Source organism: Protopterus annectens, chromosome 11.part0 (genome assembly GCF_019279795.1).
Source record: "Protopterus annectens isolate FY-2018-M chromosome 11.part0, PAN1.0, whole genome shotgun sequence".
Classification (NCBI taxonomy): Eukaryota; Metazoa; Chordata; order Ceratodontiformes; family Protopteridae; genus Protopterus; species Protopterus annectens.
In genome coordinates this window covers 1211545864-1211571934 of record NC_056745.1, presented here as the reverse complement: position 1 = coordinate 1211571934, position 26071 = coordinate 1211545864, and the positions used below count along the sequence as shown (strand labels likewise).

Below are 26071 nucleotides of genomic sequence, written 5' to 3'. Positions count from 1 at the left end.
TGAACACCAAATGTCATGAAAAGTTTTCCTTTATTAAATAAATGTCCAGCGTGATTTGAGAATTCTGCAATGGACTGCAGCTGTACATTTTGTTTTTATGTTTCCATGCAGACAAGTTGACTACAGAGATAAGCAGTAAAGCCAGAGCACTTTTTTAAGCTAAAAGTTAATGTTTTCTGAAACCATACAAGGTGTTTTTCACAACTGGGAGGGGAATAAAGACAAAACGAAAATAGACAGCAATTAGTTTAAGTAGGAGCACAGGCTATAACATGCACCTTAGCATGGATAACCTTAATTTTACATTGGGAAATGCCTATATATGTAGCTTTTAATTTGAGACAATTACTTCTATCAGGAGGGTTAAACTTCATTATTTGAGGAGGTACATAGTTTTGTGTGTATGTTTTAAGTTAATAGATTATGGGTATGTTCAGGGGGCTTGTTTGGTTTTGTGTTTGATGGTCTTCATTAAAAAAGTCTCGTAAAGTATGTCTTATGTTCAATTGAAGATGACATGAAACAACTATATAAAAGATCAACCTGCCAAACATTAGTGGGGGTATATAACACAAAAGCTGGAAACAGACATTTAAAAAGCTGTCATGTATAATAGGTGAGAATAATAACTTCTTATCATACTGGATACACTATCCATATCACTTTGGAACATTAATGGCCTCACAGGTATAGAGAAAAAGGAAAGAGTATTTTTTGAACAATATTAATAACTGCTGTCTGCAAATAGCAATGCTGGAGGAAACACATTTGGAAAGAAGTGAAAATGTGAATTTAATAAAGAAAGGATTTCAAAAGGGATATTCAGCAGAGTATAAGGAAAAAGGCAAAGGGGAGTACTTATTCTAATTGCTAGAGGAGCTGTAATAGTGTTCAAAGAGGAAAACAGACAATGGTAGATTTGTGGTAGTAAAGAGCTAATAGCAAGGGAGGAAGATTACCTTGACATATGTTTATATTCCACCTAAAAGTATTATGGAGCTTAAAAAAAATTTGGGAGCAATAATAGGGTTTCAGCAAGGAATATTACCTACAGGTGGGGAATGGATTTTGATTTGCAACAGTGAAGATGATTTGGGGGATGTAGAAGGGAAATATAACAAAAGAGCTTAGATTTCTTAAGACATTTATGAAATTATTTGATATTAATGATGCTAATTGAGCAGTTGGAACGTAAAGAGAATTTGCATACAATTCCACAAGGTACTTTAAGTGGGCTACATTATACAGAAATTATATTTCCAGGAACATGTGCATTTTATTGAAACCTTCAATGCATATCCACTAGCAACTATGATAAAAATAAATGGTAATTAAGTAAAAATGAGATACTGCCACTTCCCTCACTTACCTGTTAAAAAGAGAAGAATTTAAGGAATGGGTAGTATAAATTATTTGAGCGTTATTAGGTAAGATTGAAATTTATTCAGAAGTTATTGCCAGTGAGTGGGATAAAATGAAGGTGGGGTTTAAAAACTGGCTAGAAATAAAAGAAAAATAGATATGGTTAAGAAGTAACAGGAATCATTTAAACAGGCTGACAAAGATTAAAGTGTTTCAGAATAAGTGAAATCTTACAGAACAAGAACAGGTACATCTGCAGAGTGCAAAAGAGAAAATAAGGGACTATCTGGATAATATGCATGAGTTTAGAAAGATTGCTACATCAGAGCACAAAAACTTCTAGCACAATTGGCTTAAGTATTGGTGTCATTCAAAGGGGATCCAATGCCTGTCAGCCTGGGGTGACATGCTCGACAAGCCATCATGCTTCGCTAGGGACGGCTTGCACCTGTCACCCCTGGGCTTTCGGATATTGGCAAAGGCTCTTGCCACCCCCATAGTGGCTTTTTTAGGCAAGGCTCAAAAGACAAACCCACCTCCATAGGTATCACAAGGGATAAGAAACTAAGAGTAATGCTACTCAACGACAGAAGTCTAAACCTCAAGATTCACGCACTCGAAACTCTCCTTAGCATGGAGAACATCGATATCTGTGCAGTAACAGAAACCTGGTTCAAGGCTCCCAAGAGCACCCCAGCACTACCAGGTTATACCGCATACCATGCTTTTCGGCCCCAAAAACTTGGACCAAACCACAAAAGGAGGGGGGAGTATCAATATTCGTCAAAGATACCCACACCTCCAGGTTGGTGGCACAACACGAAGCATCAGAGACTATCCATATGCAACTAACAGTGGATAAAACTGCCTTCCAGTTTATAGCATGCTACAGACCACCCTCCCAAACCCAGGAACCCCACTCGGCCTTCCTGAGAACACTGGAAAATATGAAGGTCTCTCCAAACACCATTATATTGGGTGACTTCAACTACAAATTCAAACAAATAAAGCCAGCAGCTGTTGGTACCAAAGTACAAATAATTTATTACATCGTAACTGAGAGACAAATCCCTCAGATATCAAATATACAGACCGGTTTCGGCTCAACAGAGCCTTCCTCAGTGAAAAAAATATAAATGTCTGCTCACAAAGGCTCCAACACAGTATATATATATATCAAAAATTAGCAAAAACCAATCACAATGAGTAATTAACAAATCATGATTAACAGATCACAATTGATCATTGAGACCAGGTGGAAACATTGCCCCAAGTTTTATTATCCATTTCCTCTCCTTAGAAGTCAGCAAATCATGCCACTTTGGTTTATCCTGACATTTACCCCTGATGTAATCAATGATGCAAAACTTAAAACTAGCTGTAGTATGTTTTAAACTGTGCTTATATAATGCATTATTACTACGCTTGTTTTTAATGTCACTGATGTGTTCACCAATTCTAAGACGGAATGCCCTAGAGGTCTGGCCAACATAAAACGCAGAACAGGTGCAGGTCACCAAATATATAACCCACTCTGAACTGCAGTTGGCCCAAAAATTGATCTCAAAAATGTCAGGTGTGTTCTGACTGCTAAATTCCCCAATACGTGAGACTTTGTTACAAAATTTACAGTGGCCACATGGAAAACATCCAACCACTGGAACCCCTGCAAAGGTTGATTGAATATAAACTTTGGAATCAGGCAAAGACTTCTTATAGTGACTCAGATGTGACCCAATAGTACGTCCCCTTTTGAAGGAAAACGAACATCTGTCCCTAAGAATATTGTGCAGTCTATTATCCGCCAAAAGAATATTCCAATGTCTGTCGATAATTTTCATAAAGCCCCGAGTATTACGTCCATAGGAAGTAACTAACCTCAGCGGCAGCTGCAACCCATCTCGGTTATGATCTTTATAACGCAATAAATCAGTTCTATCAAATTTTGAAGCCCACTGTTTGGCCATATAGATTGTCCCTGAACGATACCCCCTATCCTTAAATCTAGCGGCCAAATCATCACTAGTCTTAGCATAAGACCCTTGGCTGGAACAGATTCTCCTGGCTCGTAAAAATTGAGACTTAGGAATATTCTGGATGATATGTTGTGGGTGGAAGCTGGTGGCATGCAATAAAGAATTATACTCTGGAAATTTCTTGAATAGGGTAGTAGAAAGAGTATTATCCATATTCCTATGAATTTCAACATCCAAAAAAATTATTTTGGACCTGTCAAAACTCATCTTAAATTCAATACCCCATATGTTATTGTTAAGATAATCAAGAAATTCCATAAGGTACTTGTCATCAGCCTTCCACACCAACCAACAATCATCCAGATATCAACGCCACATGTCCATCTCACACATGTAGATGTTATGGCTGGCGTCATAGATTATTATCTCCTCGATATATGCCATGTGACTTCAACTACCCAAACATAGACTGGGAGCATTACTCTAGCTCCAACACCCTAGCCCAAAGGTTCCTAGAATTTATAAATTCAAATGCTATGGAACAACTTGTTACCACTCCCACAAGAGGGGAAAACATATTGGACCTGATCATCACCAACATGGGGGCTCAATGCTTCAGATCAGAAGTGTATCCCTCACTGGTAAGATCAGGCCATAAACTAATCTCACTGGATATTCACATCCTGACCCCACCCCCTGCCCAGAAAACCACAGTGAAAAACTTCTCTAAAGCAAATTTCACACTCCTCAAAACCGAGGTGGAATCCTTCAAAGCCCCCGGACCTGTGGAAAATACAGCCCAGACCGCAGAATCCTTTATAAACGCATACTATGGACACCTTCAGGAATGCATGGATCATGCAATCCCAAATAAAACCAAGACCCAATCCTCCAAAGGCAGGCGTCCTGTCTGGTGGACCCCAGCCATAAACAAACTATACAATAGAAGGAGGAAGCTACTACATGATAGAGAAAAATCCCAAAAAGGGAAGGCATCTCTGATCAGTATTAGCAAAAAACTACAGGCACTCATAAAATCGTCTAAGGCCAGCTTCGAGAGAAAAATTGCACAGGACGCTAAGGATAATCGCAAGGCTTTCTTCAGTTATGTTAGGAACCTGGGTGGGAATTCCCAGATATGCTCAGAATTAGTCCAAAATGACAAAAGATACACCAAACCCACAACGTCCTAGCTGACAGGTTCAGCTCAAACTTCTCTCCCCCCTCCCCACCAAAAGGGCAAATATCTATCCCAGCAGAGTGCTGCCCCCCTGACATCTCAGATGCTCAGGTAAGAGCCGCCCTCTCCAAAGCAAAAAACACAGCATCAATGGGACCAGACGGTGTTCCGGGCTGCATTCTACATGAACTCCAAGAAGAGCTAAACCCAAACATAAAACTACTGTTCAATCTCAGCCTTACTACAGGATATGTACCCAAAGAGTGGCGTACAGCAACAGTGGTCCCTCTCCACAAAGGTGGTGCCTCAACGGATCCTGGAAACTATCGCCCCATAAGCCTGACTAGCTTGGTCTGCAAAGCTATGGAAAGGATCATCATGGACCTCATAAATAAAGATATTGGGGACCTACAGACACTGGATCCTACCCAGTTTGGCTTTGTTAAGGGCAGATCCTGCCTCTTAAACCTGGTCAATTTCTTTGAAACAGTCACCAAGGCCATTGACGAGGAGAAGGTGGTCCACACAGCCTACCTGGACCTCACAAAAGCCTTCGATACAATACCCCACTCAGGCATTATAGATAAGCTCACCAGCTTAAATATAAACCCCTATGTCACTAGATGGGTTGCAAACTGGCTCAAGGACAGAACCCACATGGTTAGAATTGCTGGAGCCATGTCAGACTCCAAACCAGTTACAAGTGGCATCCCACAAGGCTCAGTCCTGGGACCTCTCTTGTTCGGTATATATTTCTTGGAGGTACAGGCCAACACGGAAGGACTGTGGCTGACCAAGTTCGCAGATGACTGAAAATTAGGTGCCATAATCGGCTCTCCAGCCAACACAAGCATCCTACAAAAGGGCCTCATAGAAACAGACAACTGGTACCAGAGCCATGGCCTCAAGCTAAACGCCAAAAAGTGTATAGTCATTCCCTTTGGCAAAAACAAAGTGTCCACAAATTACCACATAGGTGGTAATCCATTAAGTACGGAAGAAGTAATTAGTGACCTGGGAACCCAAGTTGATAGCAATCTCTCATTTGAAAACCACGTGGCCAAAGTGGTTAGAAAAACATTTTATATAGCCCACCTAATGATGAAGGGATTCACATCTAGATCAGGGGAGGTCATTGTGCCTCTTTACTCATCCCTCATCAGGCCCATAATTGAGTACAATGCCCCTTTTGGGATGTACCTTACCAGACACCTGCAGCAACTGGAAAGACCCCAAAAGTACCTCACCAAGAGGATCAAAGGGCTCAAACAGATGCCAAATGCTGCCCGATTAAAGAAACTCCAGCTCTACTCAGTGGCATACCGCCTGCTCAGAGGCGATCTGTGCCTGATGTATAAAGCCATGTCCAACCCAGAATTAATGGACATGCTGCACCTCAGAAAATCCAAATCCCATCGAGCTACGCACTCGAGAGACTTGAACCTCAGCACTGAAATAAATAGGACATGCTGGAGAGACAGATTCATAACCCAGAGGCTCCCTTCACTCTGGAATAAAATCCCAGTCCAGGTTAGGCAGAGTCCCTCACTTGACTCTTTTCAAGAGGAATCTTGATGAGTGGATGGGATATCATAGGTTTACCCCGGGTATCACTTCTGTGTCACTGTTAGACAGAGGCACAGTATACTAACCTCGAAAAAGGGCATAACAAAATTCATTTAAAATGGGTGGCAAAAGTCAAACACACTCTGGCTAGGCTTATAAATGCCCTAGGGCAGATAGCCTAGTATGAACCTATGAATGACATGGGCAACAGAAAGTATAAAGGGTTGTTGCCAAACTTAGGGAGCCTATAACAAGAAAAATAACCAGAGATCCTATAGAAGTGACATTAATATATTGGAAATTCTATGAAAATTTGTATAAAGCAAAGAAATGTGGAAACTGAGAAAGATCACAAATGGAAATATTTATGCCAGACTTAATTACACCAAGATTAAAGATAGATGAGGCTTAACAATTAACAGTTAAGATAGGAAGAGATGGGATAAATACAGCAATGTACAATCTTCAGGAAAGTCTCCAGGAATAGATGTTATTCCTGTGGGAGTTTGAAAGTTAAGAAAGTGATAAAGATCTGGAAGGTTTTGTTTAACAGTATTTAAAGGAGGGGAAGCACCACCATCATGGCAGAAAGATTTGGTGGTTATAATTCCTAAAAATTGTAAAAACCCATAAGACCCAGCTTCATATAGGCCCATTTCAATTTTAAATCATGATTATAAAGTGTTTATGTCTATAATAGCTAAAGGAATGGCAAAGGTGCTGCCAAAATTAATAGATATGGATCAGTGTGGTTTTGTGGAGGGGAGGCAAACATTTGACAACATTAATAGAACAATGATGATCCAGAGGGAATCAGAATGTAAGAAAATCCTTTTGTTGTTGGGTCTTGATGCAGTGAAAACATTCGGCAGAGTAAGCTGGGATTTTATGAACAAGGCAATGGAAGTGTTTGCATTCCATCATACAATAATAAAGTTAATTATGAGGATATATGAGGAATCAGAGGTAAATTTAAAGTAGGAGGGTTCCTTTCTGACAAGTTGTGCCTGAACAGAGGAACCAGGCAAGAGTGTCCTCTTTCTCTTTATTTGCTTTATATTTAGAGCCATCGACAAATAAAATAAGGGACTCAGAAATACAAGGATATAATTGGTTTAGTAATCAAGAAAAGTTGACTTTATTTGCAGTGATTTTATTTTGTACCCAATGAAACCAGAAAATGAATCTCAGTGTTGTGGAACATCTTGAGACAGTTTCAAGTCTTTTTGCGATATAAACTTAATGAAGATAAAACAAAGACTATTGTTGTAAACTACTTACCCACACATGAATTGGTCCAGCAATACCCATATTAACAGGGACACAATAAAAATTACGTATTTAGGCGTATGGATTAAAATGATTCTATGACAGTTAAACATATGTGAAAAAAAACTAAACAAAAGATAATACAAAAATTGAGAAACTGTAAGCTCTTGTAAATGGATATGGATAGCAAGATACAATCGGTGAAAATATTTTTAGTCCCTTTAATTTTATGTACAAGTCAAGCATATTTTTATCAACCAGAAGAGAAGTTGTGGACAGAAATTTAAATAAGCAGATGTTTTCTGGGATGGGAAGAGGGCAAATGTGAAGTTGGATAAGTCAATCCTTCCAACAGAATAAGGTGATTTAGGATTAGATGATTTGAAGGGATATTTTAGAGGTACACAGTTAAGGCTCATATACCTAACACAAGCAGAAAGCTATAAATCAAAGTGGAAAGTAATTGCAATGAAACAGGTGGAAATTCAAGAAATAAGGAGAGAGTGAGATTTTTGTATGCAGATCCTTAAGGAGAATAACAACAGCCATACAGCATATATATTCATAAAGCAGCAGTAAGTATTCCAAGAACTAAACCAACACAGGAATGAAGAAAGGAGCTTTTGCAGATAGGGATGACTGCTATTAGGGGTACAGTGAATAGGCAATAGGGGGAAGGAATTTACTGGAGAAAACTGGCAAAGAAACCAAGGTATTGGGAGTAAATAACTACAGAGTGAAAGGTAATAGAATGGGAAGAGGCCAAGAAGACATTTGGACTGAAGGCTACATAGAGACTGCCTTCCATATCAGGAATTGATATCAGAGTATAGGCAAAGTGAAAGGGATAAGGGAATTATAAGTTTCTATGTGTTTGCTAGGCTAATGACTACAAGGCCCTTTCTATGCCTAGCCATGAAACCCAAATCCCTGACAAGTCCTGTTACTCTTGATAAGTGTAAGCAGGAGCTTGGGAGGTGAAATACTTACAAGCACATGCCTGGGAAATGAACCATTTACAGGCTGCATCCGTCCATAAGAGATACAGTTAACAAACCAGGGATGAATTCCCTGTTCCCCATCCAATTGTCCAAGTTACACTTGAATTGGGTTAGGGAAGAACTCTGCTTCACGTGGATGGGGAGCCTGTTTCAGAGAAGGAATAGCCTCTGGGATACATACCTGTCTCTCCAGCAGGTCCTATTTATATCACAGGCAGGGTTTAAGTCTTTAGAATAGGTATTTCTGGTGCTCTTTGTTTTGTGGATATGCAGGAGGTCCATCATAGTGAGGTCTGACAGTGCTTGTATGCCAGGGATAGCTCTCCCCTCAACAGGCTATAGGAGACAGAATACAGGGATAGGGCACTGAGGCAGTCTGCACAGGACATGTTACTTACTCCTTGTATTGTTTTAGTGAGGAATGCCTGTGAATGTTCCAATTGTTGGATATGCCTGGTTAGGTACACACCAAAGGGGGCATTGTACTCAATGATATGTCTGATAAATGACAAATACAATGGAACAATGACTTCCACGGACCTAGATGTCATACCTTTGTTTATAAGTTGTGCAACATAGAATGATTTTCGTACTACTGTAAACATGCGATTGTCAAAGATGAGATTACTGTCTATGTGAGTCCTCAAGTCCCTGACTACTAGGTCACCTCTTAGGAATGTGTTGACAATATCATAGTTACCAGGGATGGATAATTTCCCAAAGGATACTATTATGCATTTCTTGGCATTTAGTTTTAGTCCATGGCTTTGTCTGTTTCAGCCCTTCCTGTAGAATATTTGTGCCAGTGGGTGATTCAATGACGGTTCTGATTTGCAGTCATCTGCAAATTTAGTCAGCCAGAGGCCATTGATGTTGGCCTTGACTTCAGAGAAGTAAATACCAAAAAGGAGCGGTACAGGACCAATCCCTGAGGGACGTTGCTTTTGACTGCCCTCTTTGTAGAGGTGGACTTCTCAGTTCTACCTTCCTGGGTTCTGTCTGTTTGCAAGCTGTCTATCCACTGGGTGACAGAAGGGTTTGCATGCAACCTCTTAAGCTTGTCAGCAATACCCTAATGGGGGATTGTGTCTAATGCCTTGGCCAGGTCAAGGCAGGCAGTATGAACCATTTTGCCTTCATCCATTGCTTTGTTGACTTTTTCAAAGAAGTCCACCAGGTTGGGTAGACATGACTTGCCCTTGATGAAGCAAATTGGATTGGGTCCAGTATCTGGAGGTTTCTGATGTCATTATTGATCATTTCCATGATAATTCTTTCCATGGCTTTGCATATGAGACTAGTGAGACTTATGGGTCTGTAGTTTCCATGGTCTGTAGATGGCCCACCTTTGTGCAGAGGAATGACTTTGCTGTTCTGCATTCATGAGGGACGAAGCCTGTTTGGAAGCTACACTGGAATAGCAATTCCAGACAGTCTGATAGTTCATGTTTCATGCTAGTTAGATGGCATCCTGGGATATTGCCTGGGCCTATCTTGACCTTAGAGAGAACATTAAGGGCTTGTTCCCTAATGATAGCAGGGTGAGTTATATATTTGATGGTATTTCCTGAGGGAAGGTTGATGGGGAGATAGGGGTAAAGTTGGAGCTGAATTTGCCAGAAGGTTTGCTATATCTTCTAGCTCAGTATAGGTGGCTCCATTTACAATGAGTTCTGCACACAATTGTGTATTGCCTTTAAAGTTGCAATCATAGCTAAAGAATGTCTTGTAGCTGTCCTTGGCCTGGGAGGCCAAATATACCTCAGATTTTTCTTTGGTAGACTTTATTTGTCCTCTGAGTTGTTTGTTTAGTTTGATCAGAGCAGTTTTATCCTGCTGGGTGCTGCACCTCCTCATTTTTGCCATGATTTTCTTCCTTCTGTTCTACAGCCTATTGATGTTGTGATTCCACCTGGGGGACTTGTTTCCTGAATTAGTTGTGTACGTCTAGTGGGTACAGCTGCCTCTATGCAGCTATTAACGTCCTTGTATAAGGTTTCTGTGAACAGTTCTGCATAGGGAGCAGTCTTCTCAGGGTATATGGGGGCTTGAAATATTGGCAGGTTATCACTTATCAGTAGGAAGTTAGCCTTAGTGTAGTTCCTGAATATTCCAGTTGTAGCTGGGGTGCCAGGCTTTATTTTTACTTCAAAGTAGACCATTTTGTGGTCTGACCTTACCAGCAAAGACATTACACTAGAGGGTGTGCAGCACGCTCCCATATTAGTGAGGACCAGATTTCTTATGGCTGCATCCATTGTTGGTGTATTGACAATCTGGTCTGGGGAGTTTGCATTTACGAAATCCAGAAATCTCTCTGCCTATATGTTTGGTGTTGTATATGCTTCCCAGTTAATAGTGGGGTAATTAAAGTTGTCCATGAAAATGGTATTGGGTTGTATGGTGAGTGTTTCCAATAAGTGTAAATACATGGTATGAGTTTCCTGGGTTATAGAGGGTGACCTATAGCTTGCAAGGAAGTGATACTGGATTTTGCCTATGGTGATTTGAACATAGAGCAGCTCAATTGCATTGTCCTGTTTGACTAGCCGTGAGGTATATTTATTTTTGATGTAAATTGAGACACCTCCACCTTTAGTTCCTGTATGTGTAGTAGCTGGTCGAAATGTGTGGAAGGCATTATAACCTGTTGGTGTGCTGTCCTTGGCTATAAACCATGTCTCAGTTACCGCACAGATGTCAGCATTCTCTAGGGTGAAGAGAGCTTCTAGGGAATGCAGTTTTTTTTTTTTTAGACTCCTAGCATTGAGCAGTAACACCTTTAAATTTTTTTGGCTTTGATTTGCAATGTCAGAAGTACTTTCAGTTTGGCATTGCCTAAAGAATGCACTGTGGGGGAAGACAGTGTTTTAGCTGATATTGTAAAGCTTAAAGGGGGAGAAGTGTAGACCATCTCTGGTAAAGCAGCGTGGTCTGTTGACCATCTCTTTCCAAGCTAACAAATATTGCACCCCTTAGAATGACACCTGAAACTAAGCCAATTATTAAACTCAGTCTTCTTTTGTTCATATTGTGGCATCATCATTGGAGAAGGTAAAATACTGCTCAGTGCTAGGCTCATACCAGCCTGGGGCCCAGATTCCAAGAGCTCCATGATGTCTGTCTTCATATAGTTTAGGAAGGTACATCTCAGGTTATTTACACCCACATGGACTATGAGTGAGTCACACTGGTACTTGTGGTCCAATGACAAGAATGTTGTGTTGCTTGCATTATGTGCTTAGACGTAGAGGCTCCGTGAGATGGGATTGTATGTGTTGATGTGGGTATTGTTTTGAAAGAGTGCGTTCGGGTTTGCTGAGGGTGTTTGTTATGTGTACTTTATCTAGGAAGTCTTTGGGGTTTAGGAAGGTTACATTAAAGTGTCTCAGCATATGTGGGTCTACATGTTTGCTTTGAATTGTGTGTGATGGGTGCAACATGTGCACTACTGACAACCTATTGACATCAGGAGTGCTTTTATATGAGATCATTGCCTCCAGTGCCATTGTGTAAATACACCTCTCACATACCATATCAGTTTGAGAATTAACTGGTTATCAGTAAACATGAGGCAGTTTCTACATTGCTTCAGGATGCCTATATCCACCAAGCTGGTAATGGAGATAAGTGAAAGAACTGCTACGGTAGAGTTTTTAGTTAAGTCTAGAATAGAAGTTGCTGTTAAAAATGGATAATTAGTAGGACATAGAAAATACTGCATGATAACTATAGGAATCAGTCAAAAGAGGTTAGAAAAGATTGGAAACAGAGATTGGATAAGCAATTCACAAGCAAACAATGGGAAAACAAATGTATGGCTCCCATGAATGCAACAAAGTCTAGAAGATTTAGTATTTTTGCTTGGAAGAGTTTACATAAGTATTTTTATATTTCAAGCAGACCTGAAAGAATTTTTCCTTAGGTCGATGGCGAATATAGGGGTGTTATGGGGAAGAAAGAGGCAATTGTGAACACCTTTTGGGAGAGTAAAGAGTTGACAGATTTCAAAAATTCCCTGCAGAGTACTTTGTCATAAATATTGGGTGAGCAAATGGGTGTAACTTAGAAAATGATTTTTTGAGCTGGAATACAAGATCTGAATTGTTAGATGTAGGAAGGCCTTGCTAAGTTTAACTCTCATGGCTGTCAACAGTTACTAGAAAATGGAAATTACAGCCTAAACCAACTGTATTTGAAGTATTGAGTATTGTAGCAGAGACAGAACTGGAATGGAATATTTAGATAAGGGTAGGAGCAAATTACATTGGAAAAAATTGAAGTTGTGGGAACAATACATGCAGAATGATATTTCTGAGGAGGAGAGATTTAAAGGAAAGCAGGAACTGAGCACTTTATGTAATGTTGGATTGATGATACTTATATAAAAAAACAAGATATGTGATGTATAATGTTTGTAATCAGGAGCACATTAATATTGTTTGTTTCTTTTATATAAATGTATATTTGCCTATGTCTCAAGTGATAATTCAATGAAGGTATTAAAAATGTCTTCTGTTGAGGCTGCAAACAGTCACTTCCAAAGACTCCTAGAATAATTAGGTTAAGACTCAGCAAAAAACAGACCATTCACACGTCATGCATGCCTCCCATAAAAAGGCACTCTGAGGAAGAATGCTCCAAATCTATCACTTTGAAGCATAGCATCAATAGAAATGTTTAGTGACGGGTGACTCAGTTGTCAGGTACACTGACTTATCACTCACAAGGATGGACAAGGATAGGGTTACAGTGAATTGTCTTTCAGCTACTAGGATATTTGATGTTACAAGAGCCCTAGGAACCCTAACGTCAGTCAAATACAACTATGATATGGTAATGGTGTATGTGAGAATAAACAACTTGAGACGTAGAACCCTAAGCGATATACAGAGAGAGAGAGAGAGATATCAGAATCTTCCATGAGTGTTACAAAAGCAGGTATGACAGTAGCCCAGAGTGGAATCCTTCCTTCTCTTTCACTGATTCCTGCATACAATGAAAAAGATTATTGGCTTCAATAAATGGTTAATTAGCTTTTGTCATTCCAGTGGGATCCAGTATTTACCCGCTTTGCTAAGGATAACCTGTAACTCTTGTTTCAAGGTTTTCGCATACTGGTTAAAGCCTTTTCTGCCCCCCCCCCCCCGGAGCATTTTCTAAGCAGAGTTCATTTGATAGACATTGCAAAGTAACTAACACATCATTCCCACATCTGGATTACATTAATGTGGCTCTCTTTAGTGCCAGAAGTTTAAACAATAAATTGTCTTCTTTTGAGGTAGTCCAGCATTTGGAAAGTGTACATGTCTGTACAGTTACTGCTACATGATTTAAATGTAAAGAGAACACTCCTTCTATATCAGGGTTTTGCACTTTTCAAGCCTTCAGTCCCAATGGCAACTGTGGTAGAGTTTCCATATTTTTCAAGCAACATATCACATCCAGACTAGGGACTCACAATCTGAACTCATTAAACTACAGATAACTGTACATTAGACTAATTATCAACTAAAAGCTTTTTATAAAAACACCTTCTTTGTTCCCTGATGACCATGTACATTTCCTCAGTTTTCTAAATGATTTCCCTATTAGAAAAAATTCCCTTATTCTGGGTGACTTTAACTACACTTTGGTAAACTGGGACACCTATATCTCTAATGCAGGATATACCTAAAAACTACTAGATTTCCAATGTGAGCTTATTTACAAAATGAATCTAAGTGCACCTGCTTTCATGACAGAGGCTAGATCTGCAGCTTATAATGGCAGACATGCAGTAATGTTTACTCTTGTACATAACACAAATATTTTATAATACTTTTTTCTTATTTTTATTACATAGTCTTTCTAGTAACTGCATGGTGAATATTATATGTCTGTAATTTACTACTATAATCTAGTTTTACTGTACTGTTGCACCTGGGTCATGGCTGAAAAGGGTTAGTAGACCATCGCACCTAGCTGATCACAAAAGTGTAAAATAAAATAAAATAAAATAAACTTAATAAACCAGAATTCGTTTGAGAAGATGGTAAATAAACCTAGTAGAGGGCACAGTATTCTTAACCTGATTCTTACAAATATGCCTGCCTCTTTCATTACTCCTCTGGTATTTCCTTCTCCACTGAAGTCTGACCATAAAACTGTGAACTTCTCCATTAAACTCCCAAAGCTTCTACAGCAAACCCCAGTGAATAAAAAGATTACAAACCTTGCCAATCTCATCCTACTATGTGATGAAATATCAAAATTCACTTACGACTGCATCTCCCCTGACTTTAATACAGTATCAAGCTTCAGTATGGAATTCTACACCCATTTGAAAAATGCATAGAGATATCTAGTCCTTCCAGAACCAAGTATCATAGGAAATTCAAAAAAAATCCTGGTGGCCCACTGACATAAATAAACTACATAAGAAAAGTAAGAAACAACTTAAATTATTTAGTATTTCCAAAATGGATCTTCTTACGGATAATATCAAAAGTGCTACCAAAAACTGAAGAATACTATCAGGTTCACGGAGCCCATGAACTTTGTCTGGAATCTGAGGCCAAAGATAATTATAAATCCTTCTTTAACTATGTTAAAAAACTTATAAAAAAAAAAAAGAAAAAAGAAAAGCAATACTCTACATTGCTCAGAATGGGTCTATATCACATCGTCATTCGCCCTAAATGTCAAACCCTATTTGTCAAAACTTCATCTGTCAAATAATCATTTCAGCAAAACTGTTTCCTAAAGTTAGTAACAAGTTGGCCAACCTACTGACCGCAAAAAAGGCAGCATTTTTAAACCCCCCCCAAACTAAATATACAAATTGTATGATCACACTACAGTGTGGAAAAGGGCAAACTCTCAATAATGGCCCACTGGTTATTTACCGTGGGAAAAAGTTTGCTGAAATGATCATTCGACAGATGAAGATTTCGATAAATAGTGTTTGACGAAGAGATGTTCGATGATTAGTGAGTTCGACTAACTGAAGTAAACCCACTCAGCATTTATTCATAATGGGGCCACCTATTCTGACCCAAATGACATTGCCACTATCTTTGTGGATGAATTTAGGGCAAACTTCACCCTAAGACTTCTATTCAAAGCCCCACAATATCTGAATCACTCACTCCCCCAGTCATCTCTAAAGATCATATACTAAAAATGCTAGGACCTGAGAAAATACCTGATTACTTAATTATTGATGTTAACGTGCCCTTGTAGACACACTTCTCAAACTGTTTAACTTAAGTTTAGCTACTGGCTTTGTCCCTGATGAGTGATGCACAGCAGTGGTAGTACCCTTCCATAACACCGGCATCACAAATGACCTGGGTAATAAGAGACCTATCAGCTTTACAAATCTCATCTGCAAAATCATGAAATGTATTATAACTGATGTACTAAACTTTGATATCAAGAATCTTGTTAACTTGACCTCCAGCAGCTTGGCACTGTGAAGGGCAGATCCTGTCTAGTTAATCTGGTACATTTCTTTGAAAGGATTATGGACACTGTAGAATGTGGCCATGCAGTACATATGGTGTATCTTGACCTGGCCAAGATCTTTGACACCATTTCCCATGCTGGCATCATACAAAAGCTAAAGGCTTTAAAAATTGACCCATATTTGGTAAAATGGATAGCAAACTGTCTGAAAGACAGAACCAACATAGTGTTACTTGCAGGTGTCTCATTAGAAAGTATGAAAGTGACCACTGGTGTCTCTCATAGCTTTGTGTTGGGACTTCCCCTTTTCGGTAATTATTTCTCAGATATCCAAGCAGAGAGCTAAGACCTCTGGCTGACAATGATACAGATAATTGCAAAGGGTGTATTGTTAAGTAACTGCATGCCACCAAGCTCTCCACAATGAATTGTCTCTAGTAAACTCTTAGTGTGCTAAAAATCAGCTCAAACTAAATATTAAAAAGTGTGCTGCATCTTTTTTGCTAGATAACGCCACCCCCCATATTATTTAGGCAGCATGCCTCTAGAAAAAGAAAAAGTAATCAGGGAACATAGGTATTTGGGTTGATAGCTCCCTCTCTTTGACTATTGTGTGACAATGGTTGTCAGGAAATCATTTTCTTTAGTCCAGTTAATTGCCAAATTAATATAATCAAGGTCTAAAGAAGTTATCATTCACTTATTCTCAGCATTGATCAGGCCAATTATTGAGTACAAGCCCTTTTGGGATGTATTTCACTTAACATATAAAACTATTAGAAGTACCTACAAAGGTTCCTATCAAAAAGATCAGAAGCCTAAAGTTCCTGAGTTGCCAGGAGAGACTCGAAGCTCTATCTCTTTATTTTATTTTATTTTATTTTATTTTTTGAAGAACGAACTATACCAAAAGCCTCTGAGTAGTGTAATAATAACAAATCAAAGCAAAACACTACACACTACACGAAAAAACAAAAAAGAAAGGTGAACCACCAGGTATCTCAAACCATTTAATACTAACACAAAGGTTAAGCGCTTTCGGCCATGACACACTGACCTTCTTCAGAACAAAGAAAAATTATTTCTTTACATTTTTAAATACTCTCATCTGTTAAAAACAACCAATCACATAACTTCAATTATCTTAACATAACCAATAGTAAAATTTAAAAGGACAGAGCAATGACTATACACCTAAAACAATCTTATTTACACTTGCCATAATGAACCTTTCTGTGTAAAACTGCTTTGTAATTTACCCCACCATATAACCAAGGTGCACTGTATGTATTAAATACAATTTGACATTTTAATTCTTTATAATCCATTTCCCTCTCTGTGTCACCATTAAAATCGCTGGGCACACTATCAATTGCATAGAAATAAAATTTCTTAAAATTTGAACATGTTAAAGTGTGCTTAAAATGTGCATTATCTATATTCTCATTTCTTATGGCATATAAATGCTCATACATCCTTTTTCTTAACTGTCTATTGGTTTTGCCAATATAAAATGAGGTACATGCAGAACACTTAGTCAAATATACCACAAAGGTTGACCCACAGTGAAACATTCCTGGGACTTGACATACTCCACTGTTGATAACTACCTCAAAATTTGGTCCTTCTGCTATATATCTACAGAAATTGCAACTCATACATTTGAAGGTGCCCTTAGTCCTCACTTCCTTTGAATTGTTGATAAAAAAGGACAAGAACTTATTCCACTATTCGCGTCCAATATCCTCAAGTTGTTTTTTATAACCCCTTTGATAGCCTCACTGTCAACACTAAAAACCAAGGGCATAGACATGGACCAATCTGGTGAGATCTTGTCTTCACCATCCTGATGAAATGTTTCCCCTGTCAACATTTACCTCCCTATCTTTGATGGGTATCCCCTGTCTATAAATCTCAGATGTAACTCATCTACAAATTTGTCTAACATTGTAAGATCTGTAGTTAACGTCTTTAATCTCACTAACCGACCCTTAATGATGTTATGCTTAACATGGATGGGATGCATACTGTAGTAGTGTAATAAACTGTTACTTGCCACATTTTCATAGCTAATGATGGAGCCTAACTTCCATTCCTCTGTTTTTTTAAAGAATTCTAAGTCCAAAAAACAAGCACTGGAAATACTCCATGTGAAGGAAAAACTTAAAAAAAGATGTGCTTTTGTTCATACTGTCCATAAAACCATCCAATTCAGTTGATGTTCCTTTCCAAATGAAAATCAAATCATCTATAAACCTATAATAAAAACACATCTTGTTTCTACCTTCTAACTGGGACAAAATATTGGTCTCCCAATAAGCCATAACCAGATTGGCATAATTTGGAGCCATCCTGGCCCCATAGCCATGCCCCTCATTTGCAAAAAGTATTCATTCTCAAAAACAAAAGAGTTGTTACTCAAAACATACTCTATACAATCCAGCATGAATCTACATTCTCCTACTTCATACTCATTACTATTAATTAATATATTTCCACCCCGTTCCAATCCCACCTCATGTGGAATGTAGGTATATAGTGATTTAACATCTACTGTAACTATCAAATCTTCAGGTGCCACGCTTTTGTCTTTTATCTTGTTTAAAACATCAAAGTAATCCATCAAATATTCAGGTGCCACACTTTTGTCTTTTATCTTGTTTAAAATATCAAAGGAATCCCTAATAAATGAATCACGTATTTGAACCAATTTAAGAAGTGCCCTATTTATAAATTTTGAAAGGGGTTTCAACTTAGAGATGGTGCTGAAACAATAGGCCTGTAAGGGAGGTCTTTGTCATCTTTGTGTATTTTGGGTATGCCAAATAAACTTCCAGTTTTTGGTTTAAATAACTGAAAATAGGCTAACATGGATTCAGATATAACCCCTTCACAAAAACTCTCATACAACCATGAATTACTATAATTGTAAGCCTTATAAACATCCCTTTTAAACACTTTCTTATTAAATTGATCATCTGAAAGCAAGTTGTGCACACTTTTAATATAATCGGACTGATTGACAATAACCATCGAGCCCTTTTGTCCAGCTTCATAACTCGAATGGAGTGGTCATTTTTAATAGACAAAAAACTTTGCTGTTCTGCTTTTGTTAAATTGTAAAATTTCTTACCACTTTTTTTGCTCAATAAATCCCTAATTTCGGCTTCACAAATCTCTTCAAAGGCCTTAATGGTGGGATGTAATGGAGGATTGTAAACATTTGGTACAACAAAATCACTTTCATTTCTTATTCTATTTTCCCCAAAAAGCAGTTTTAAATTCAATTTACATGTATACCCTTTCAAGTCAATTAAAGTCTGTGTGATGTCTGCCCTCTTCGAAGGGATAAAGGTAAAACCTTTGCTTAAAACTGCAAGCTCTTATTCCATTAAAATTCTATTAGATAAATTAAACACTTTGAAAGTCATAGGCATTACCTGGGAAACGTGTCCATCCACTCATTTCTCTTTTTTGAAACAGCGGATATAAGTTCTGACTATTTGATGTCTGTACCACTTTTACCCAAGCATAATTTGTTTGTTTCCAGGTGTTTTCCCCTCAAGGCACTTGTTCTGTTATACTTCCTGCTGCTTCTGTTTGATTGTCTTTTACTAATCTTCTCTCCTGAAGTCTTTTGGACTGACGAGGAGATTAAAAAAATGGTTTGTTCCTCACATTAGAAGATCTAGGATCACTGTGTGCTGCCACGGGTCTCTCTGTTTCCTCTCCTTGATGAATCATGGGTGCATGCTCTCTAGAGTTTTTGAAACCTCCATGTGCTTCTCTTAAAGTGAAATATTCCTTTTCTTCACTGTAATGTGTGCGGTAATGTGAATGATCTCTTGCAATTTTCTTCTCTTTCCTTTTACGCAATGATTCACCTAATTTGTCAACTTTAAGGTGAATCTTTTTTTAAGACATCATCTATTTCTTTCCCAGAGGCAGCTAATGAAAGTTTGTCAAGTAAGCCATCGATCCATTTATGTAGCTTAACTTCTTCCTGTACCTGGTGCTCTTTTAACAGTTTTACAAAGGCTAGTCCTGCAGTCTCACAAATCTCATTCCATTTATCATGAAATGAGTTGGTATACTGCCCACTAGGTCTATTAAAAACTCGTAGACCCTTGGGGACCCACTTGGCCTCCAAACAAAAATTACAAAATGCAATATCCCACTGAAGACTTTTGTGTTTAACTAGTGAAGCTTCCAAATCAGTGAACAGCCAAGTTTTGTTTAAATATACTCTTGGAACTTTCTCCGGTACCTCAAAGCAGCCCGCCAAATCATTCGAGTTAACCACCGGTGCTGTCATTAAATTTTTAACATTTCTCCAATTATTGGTTCCTTCAATAGGAAGATTTGGCAACTCGGCAAAGTCACTGTTGTTGTTGTTAATTAATGGAGTCCCCATAGGATTACTGTGCAGACTCATCTCCAACAAACTTTCTTCTTCCATGGTGTCTCCGTGAGGCAAGGTAGTAGTAACTAATGTAAAATGATAAACAAACTATGCCAAAAGCCTCGGAGTACTGTAATAATAACAAATCAAAACAAAACACTACACAAAAAAACAAAAAAGAAAGGTGAACCACCAGGTATCTCAAACCATTTAATACTACTACAAAGGTTAAGCACTTTTGGCCATGACCCACTGGCCTTCTTCAAAACAAAGAAAAATTATTTCTTTATATTTTTAAATACTCTCATCTGTTAAAAAACAACCAATCACATAACTTCAATTATCTTAACAAGCAATAGTAAAATTTAAAAGGACAGAGCAATGACTATACACCTAAAACAATATAAAATCTAAAAAAAAATATTATTTACACTTGTCATAATGAACCTTAATACGTAAAACTGCTTTCTAATTTACCCCACCATTTAACCCAGGTGTACCATATGCATTAAATAAAATTTGCCATTTTAATTCTTTATAATCCAATTCCCCCTCTTTGTCACCATTAAAATCACTGGGCACACTATCAATTACACAGAAATAAAATTTCTTAAAATTTGAACATGTTAAAGTGTGCTTAAAAAGTGCATTATCCATATTCTTATTTCTTATGGCATATAAATGCCCATACATCCTTTTTCACAACTGCCTATTGGTTTTGCCAATATAAAATGAGGTACATGCAGAACACTTAGTCAAATATATCACAAAGGTTGACCCACAGTGAAACATTCTTGGGACTTGCCATACTCTCCATGTTGGTAACTACCTCAAAATGTGGACCTTCTGCTATATATCTACAGAAATTGCAACTCATATATTTGAAGGAGCCCATAGTCCTCACTTCTTTTGAATGGCATCTAACTTCTAATAACTCCTTAATATTCTTTGCCCTCTTGTTGATAAAAAAAGGACCAGAATCCAATTTTGACCTTACTCCACTATTAGCTTCCAATATCCTTCAGTTGTTTTTTATAACCCCTTTAATAGCCTCACTGTCAACACTAAAAACCAAGGGCATAGACATGGACCAATCTGGTGAGATCATGTCTTCACCATCCTGATGAAATGCTTCCCCTGTCAACATTTCCCTCACTATCTTTGATGGGTATCCCCTGTGTATGAATCTCAGATGTAACTCATCTACACATTTGTCTAACACCATTAGATCTGTAGTTAACTTCTTTAATCTCACTAACTGTCTTTTAATGATGTTATGCTTAATATAGGTGGGACGCATACTGGAGTAGTGTAATAAACTGTTACTTGCCACATTTTTGTAGCTAATAATTGAGCCTAACTTACATTCCTCTGTTTGTTTAAAGACTTCTAAGTCCAAAAAACAAACACTGGAAACACTCCATGTGAAGAAAAACTTTAAAAGGATGTACTTTTGTTCATACTGTCCATAAAACCATCCAATTCATCTATAAACCTATAATAAAAACAGATTCTGTTTCTACCTTTTAAATGGGATAAAATATTGGTCTCCCAATAAGCCATAACCAAACTGGCATAATTCGGAGTCATCCTGGCCCCCATAACCACTATCCTCATTTGCAAAAAGTATTCATTCTCAAAAAAAATGTATAGTCATTGCTTTGTCCTTTTAAATTTTACTATTGCTTGTTAAGATAATTGAAGTTATGTGAGTGGTTGTTTTTTAACAGATGAGAGTATTTAAAAATGTAAAGAAATATTTTTTCTTTGTTCTGAAGAAGACCAGTGTGTCATGGCCAAAAGCACTTAATCTTTGTATTAGTATTACATGGTTTGAGATACCTGGTGGTTCACCTTTCTTTTTTGTTTTTTCATGTAGTTTTTTTGTTTTGAATTATTTTATTTTTTTGTTTTACTTTTTAAACAACTTTATTAAATTATCACTTAAGACATATGCAAGCATACCACACCTCTCAATTGTACAAATTTATGCCTCATATTTTTGGCCTATTCCTCATAAAATTTGTGGTTTTCTGGAAAATCACTGAGGATTGAAATAACTAAATAATATCTTACATTTGAATTTCAAACTTCATTTCCTTCAGGAAATGCATACTAAGACAAATGTTGCTATTCTAGCAACTTTCTAAGTCTATAAGAGCAATGTTTAAAATCTGCCCCTATTTTGGGGCCTTGTAACATTATTCCATTTAAATACAATATATACCATGTAATTTTTCTTTGCTACTATCATTAGTCCAACATTACAAAAAATTGCTAAATTCCTGCCTTCCCTTAAACCTCACTCCTCCTCCTTCTGAACATTATTATACATGTATTGTTCCCACAATTTCCATTTACTTCTATGTAATTTGCTCCTCCCCTTTAATAAAGATCCCTCTTCCAGCTCTTTTATCTTCTTTATAATATTCAATACCTCAAATGCAGTTGGTATAGACTTTGATTTCCATTTTCTAGCAATTGTTTTGGCTAAATGCATGGTTATTATTCTCCATAATGAGCTCTCCTTAAGGATCTGCATCCAAAATCTCACTCTCTCTATTTCTTGAACTTCCTTCTTGCTTCACCATCACCCTTTCCACTTTGAATTATAACATTCTGCTTGTGTGGCTTACTATCCAACAGCGATTAGACTTTTATTGATTTATGTTAGTCTGAACTCCCAATTCGATAGTATCAAAAGAACGAATAAATAAATATTGAAATTCGCAACAGTGAATGCTGTAATGCATTTGCTGTTGTGCATTTCAACATTTTAATGCAGATCGCACTATAATGGGGATCAGGCAATGTACCCTTTCCCTCACTGTAGTGCGATCTCAGAGTTTGTATATATAAGTAGCAGGGGGGATGGGGGGCACAGTTGTTTACTGTGTGTTACACAGTAGTAGCAGTTGCAGAAGTGTGAAGAATGTTCGAATTGTGTTGAATTCAATATTCTTCACTTCTGCGTTTGAATTTTGTGTTGGTCGATGTTTGTTTTTTCAGTTATCCAGTTTGTTTAACTGATAACTCGCATGAAGTGCGATCAGTTAAATGATAGTAAACCGCTTATATTATTTATATGAGCCTTAACTGGTAGCTGTAAAATATCCCTTTAAATCAGGTAAACCTGAACTACCATGTTTTATTGGAAGGATCAGCTTATCCCACTTAACTCTTGTCCTCTTTTCTTCCAGATAAATTCCTTCAATCCTTTATTATTGTCTACAACTTCTCCTTGAGTTGATAAAAGTATGCCTGACCTGTATACAAGACTTAAGAGACTAAAAACATGTTCACTGCTTGTATCATACTATCCATATCCATAAATAAGATTTTCCAGTTTCTCAGTGTTTGTATCTTTTATTTAGTCTCCTTCCACACATCCTTAGCTGCCAACAGAAGCCTTTTTAATCCATAATCCTAAATGCCACATCTTATAATGCCCCCATAAATATGGGTATTGCTAAACCTATTCATATGTGGACACATAATTTACAACTATAGCCTTGTTTTAACTTCATTAATTTTATATTCTGAAAAGACTTGAAACAGTCTTAACATTTTCCCCAACACTGAAGTGTCCTTTTCTGGACTTATTAGGTACAAAATAATATCATCTGCAAATAGAGCAAACTTTTCTTGATTACCATATCAATTATATCTTTGCATTTCTGAGTCCTTTATTTTCTTTGGCAATTACTCTAAATAAAAAGCAAATAACAAAGGGGAAAATGACACACCTGCCTGATTCCCCTGTTCAAACATAGCTTATCTGAGAGGAACCCCTCCACTTTAATTCTTGCCTCTGATTCTTCATATATCATTTTAATTAACCGTATTATTCTATCAGGGAATGCAGATGTTTTCGATGTTCTACTCATAAAATTCTAGCTTACTCTGTAAAATGCCTTCTCTGCATTAAGACCCTGCAGCAACAGAGGTAATTTCTTACTTTCAGCTTCCATCTGGATCATCACTGATTTATTAATGTTGTCAAATGTTTGCCTCCTCTCCACAAAGCCACACTGATCCATAGCTATCAATTTTGGCAATGCCTTTTCCATTCTTTTAGCTGGTATAGACATAAACACTTAATTGTGGTTTAAAATTGAAATGGGTCTATATAAAGCTGGGTCTGAAGGGTCTTTGCCATCTTTAGGTAACACAGACACAACAACTTTCTTCCAGGATGTTGGTGCTTTTCCTTCTTTTAAAATGCTGTTAAAATACTGCTAAATAAAATCTTCCAGATCTTTATCAGTTTCTTACATCCTAGTGTCCAAATTTCAACAGGAATACTACCTGCTCTTTGAGACTTTCCTGAAGATTGATAATGCATCACTGTTTTTATCTCATCACATCCTATCTTTACTATAAGATGTTGAGCCTCGTCTACCTCTAACCTTTGCATAATTACGTCTTCCATAAATATTTCCATTTGTAGTGGTTCTTGATTTCTACATTTCTCTAATTTATACAAATTTTCATAAAATGTCTGGAATATCTCTAAAACCAATACAGGATCTCTGGCTATTTTTCTTGTCAAAGTTTCCATAAGTCTGTGTCACTACTAGACAGAGGCATAGTAAACTAAACCCTAAAAGGGCGTAGTATTCTCATCCTAAGGGGTGGTGTAAGCCACATACACTCTGGTTAGGCTTATAAATGCCTTAGGACAGATAGCCTAGTACGAACCTATGAACCTATGAACCCTTTCAATGCTCTGTTGCCTAAGTCGTTGTGCTAAAAAAAATTGTGCTCTCAAGTTATTATCAAAAAATAGTTGCTTAACAGCAATCTTTCTAAACTCATGCATATTATTGAAATACTCCCTTATTTTTTCTTTAGCACTCTGCATTTGCTCCTCCTGTTCTTCTGTGAGATTCACCTTATTCTGCAATACTATCCAAAGATTTGCATCTGGAGCATTTTTCCCTGGACCTCTGCTGAAAATGGGCTCTGTCCCAGTTGGACACTCCTTTTAAACAAATGTTAAATAAATAAACTTTAACTCTGAAGCTTTATCCATTTATTCAGTGTAGAATTTTGAGGGGAGATCTCTGTCTCACTTAAAATGCTATTAGTGACCCAATTGTGCTATCTTTATTTAAACATAAACTAAATGACTGGATGGGTATCAACAAATTTACTCAGGGATTGACTGGCATGACCCTCCTGGAAAAAGAAGGAGCAGACTGAGGGAGGGTACTGATAACATATTCATGAAACTCAATGGTCTTGCAATATCTACAAACCTGTCGATTTATATTTTGTCATAACAGTGGTGCAACAGGTAGCACACATGCCTTCGGTGCAGAAGGTTGTATATTCTATTTCCACACTAAGCAGAGTGATGTCTGGCACTGTATAGCTTCTGTTTTATGAAATATGTCATTAAAGATCTTTTTTGTATCCCTTCTTTAATATCCGTTCTTGCAGAAATAAAAAAAAGCCTGATTCACACCTGCGAGGTTAAATAAAAGTATTAAGTGATGCAAATACACATATCCTTATAACAACATATAAAACAATAACATTTTACTTATTATGTATAAAGTGTTTTTTTTATGAAACTCTTTTACTTTCTCTTATAGTTTGAAGGGACATATACAGCGGGGCTGGTGGAAAAAATAATGTTCTTCATCTATACCCTGATAGTCTTAAACTGCTGCATGGTGAGTTGTCATTTTTGTTTTGTTGTTTTTCAGTAGTAAAAGCATTGTTATCATAAATTAAAGCATTTGCACAGCTGCATGTCTACACATTCTATACAGTGGCTCAGAAATATCACTAGACCACTTTCTATCCATTTATGAAATGAAAAATGAGTAAATAAAATATGATCCTAAGCCCAGAGTAG

At 37.5% G+C, this 26071-nt stretch overlaps 1 protein-coding gene across 3 annotated transcripts in view; it reads left to right on the top strand.

Moving 5' to 3' along the window:
* LOC122815790 (transmembrane protein 116-like) overlaps positions 1-26071 on the top strand; it is a 520221-nt gene that overhangs the window by 418866 nt on the left and 75284 nt on the right. For 2 of the 3 annotated variants that reach the window (XM_044088569.1, XM_044088572.1), the window contains one exon: positions 25806-25886. The exons of the other annotated variant lie outside the window; for it this stretch is intronic. In XM_044088569.1, coding sequence (XP_043944504.1) covers positions 25806-25886 — 81 coding nt within the window. The remainder of the gene's footprint in view (positions 1-25805; positions 25887-26071) is intronic. 3 annotated transcript variants of the gene reach the window in all.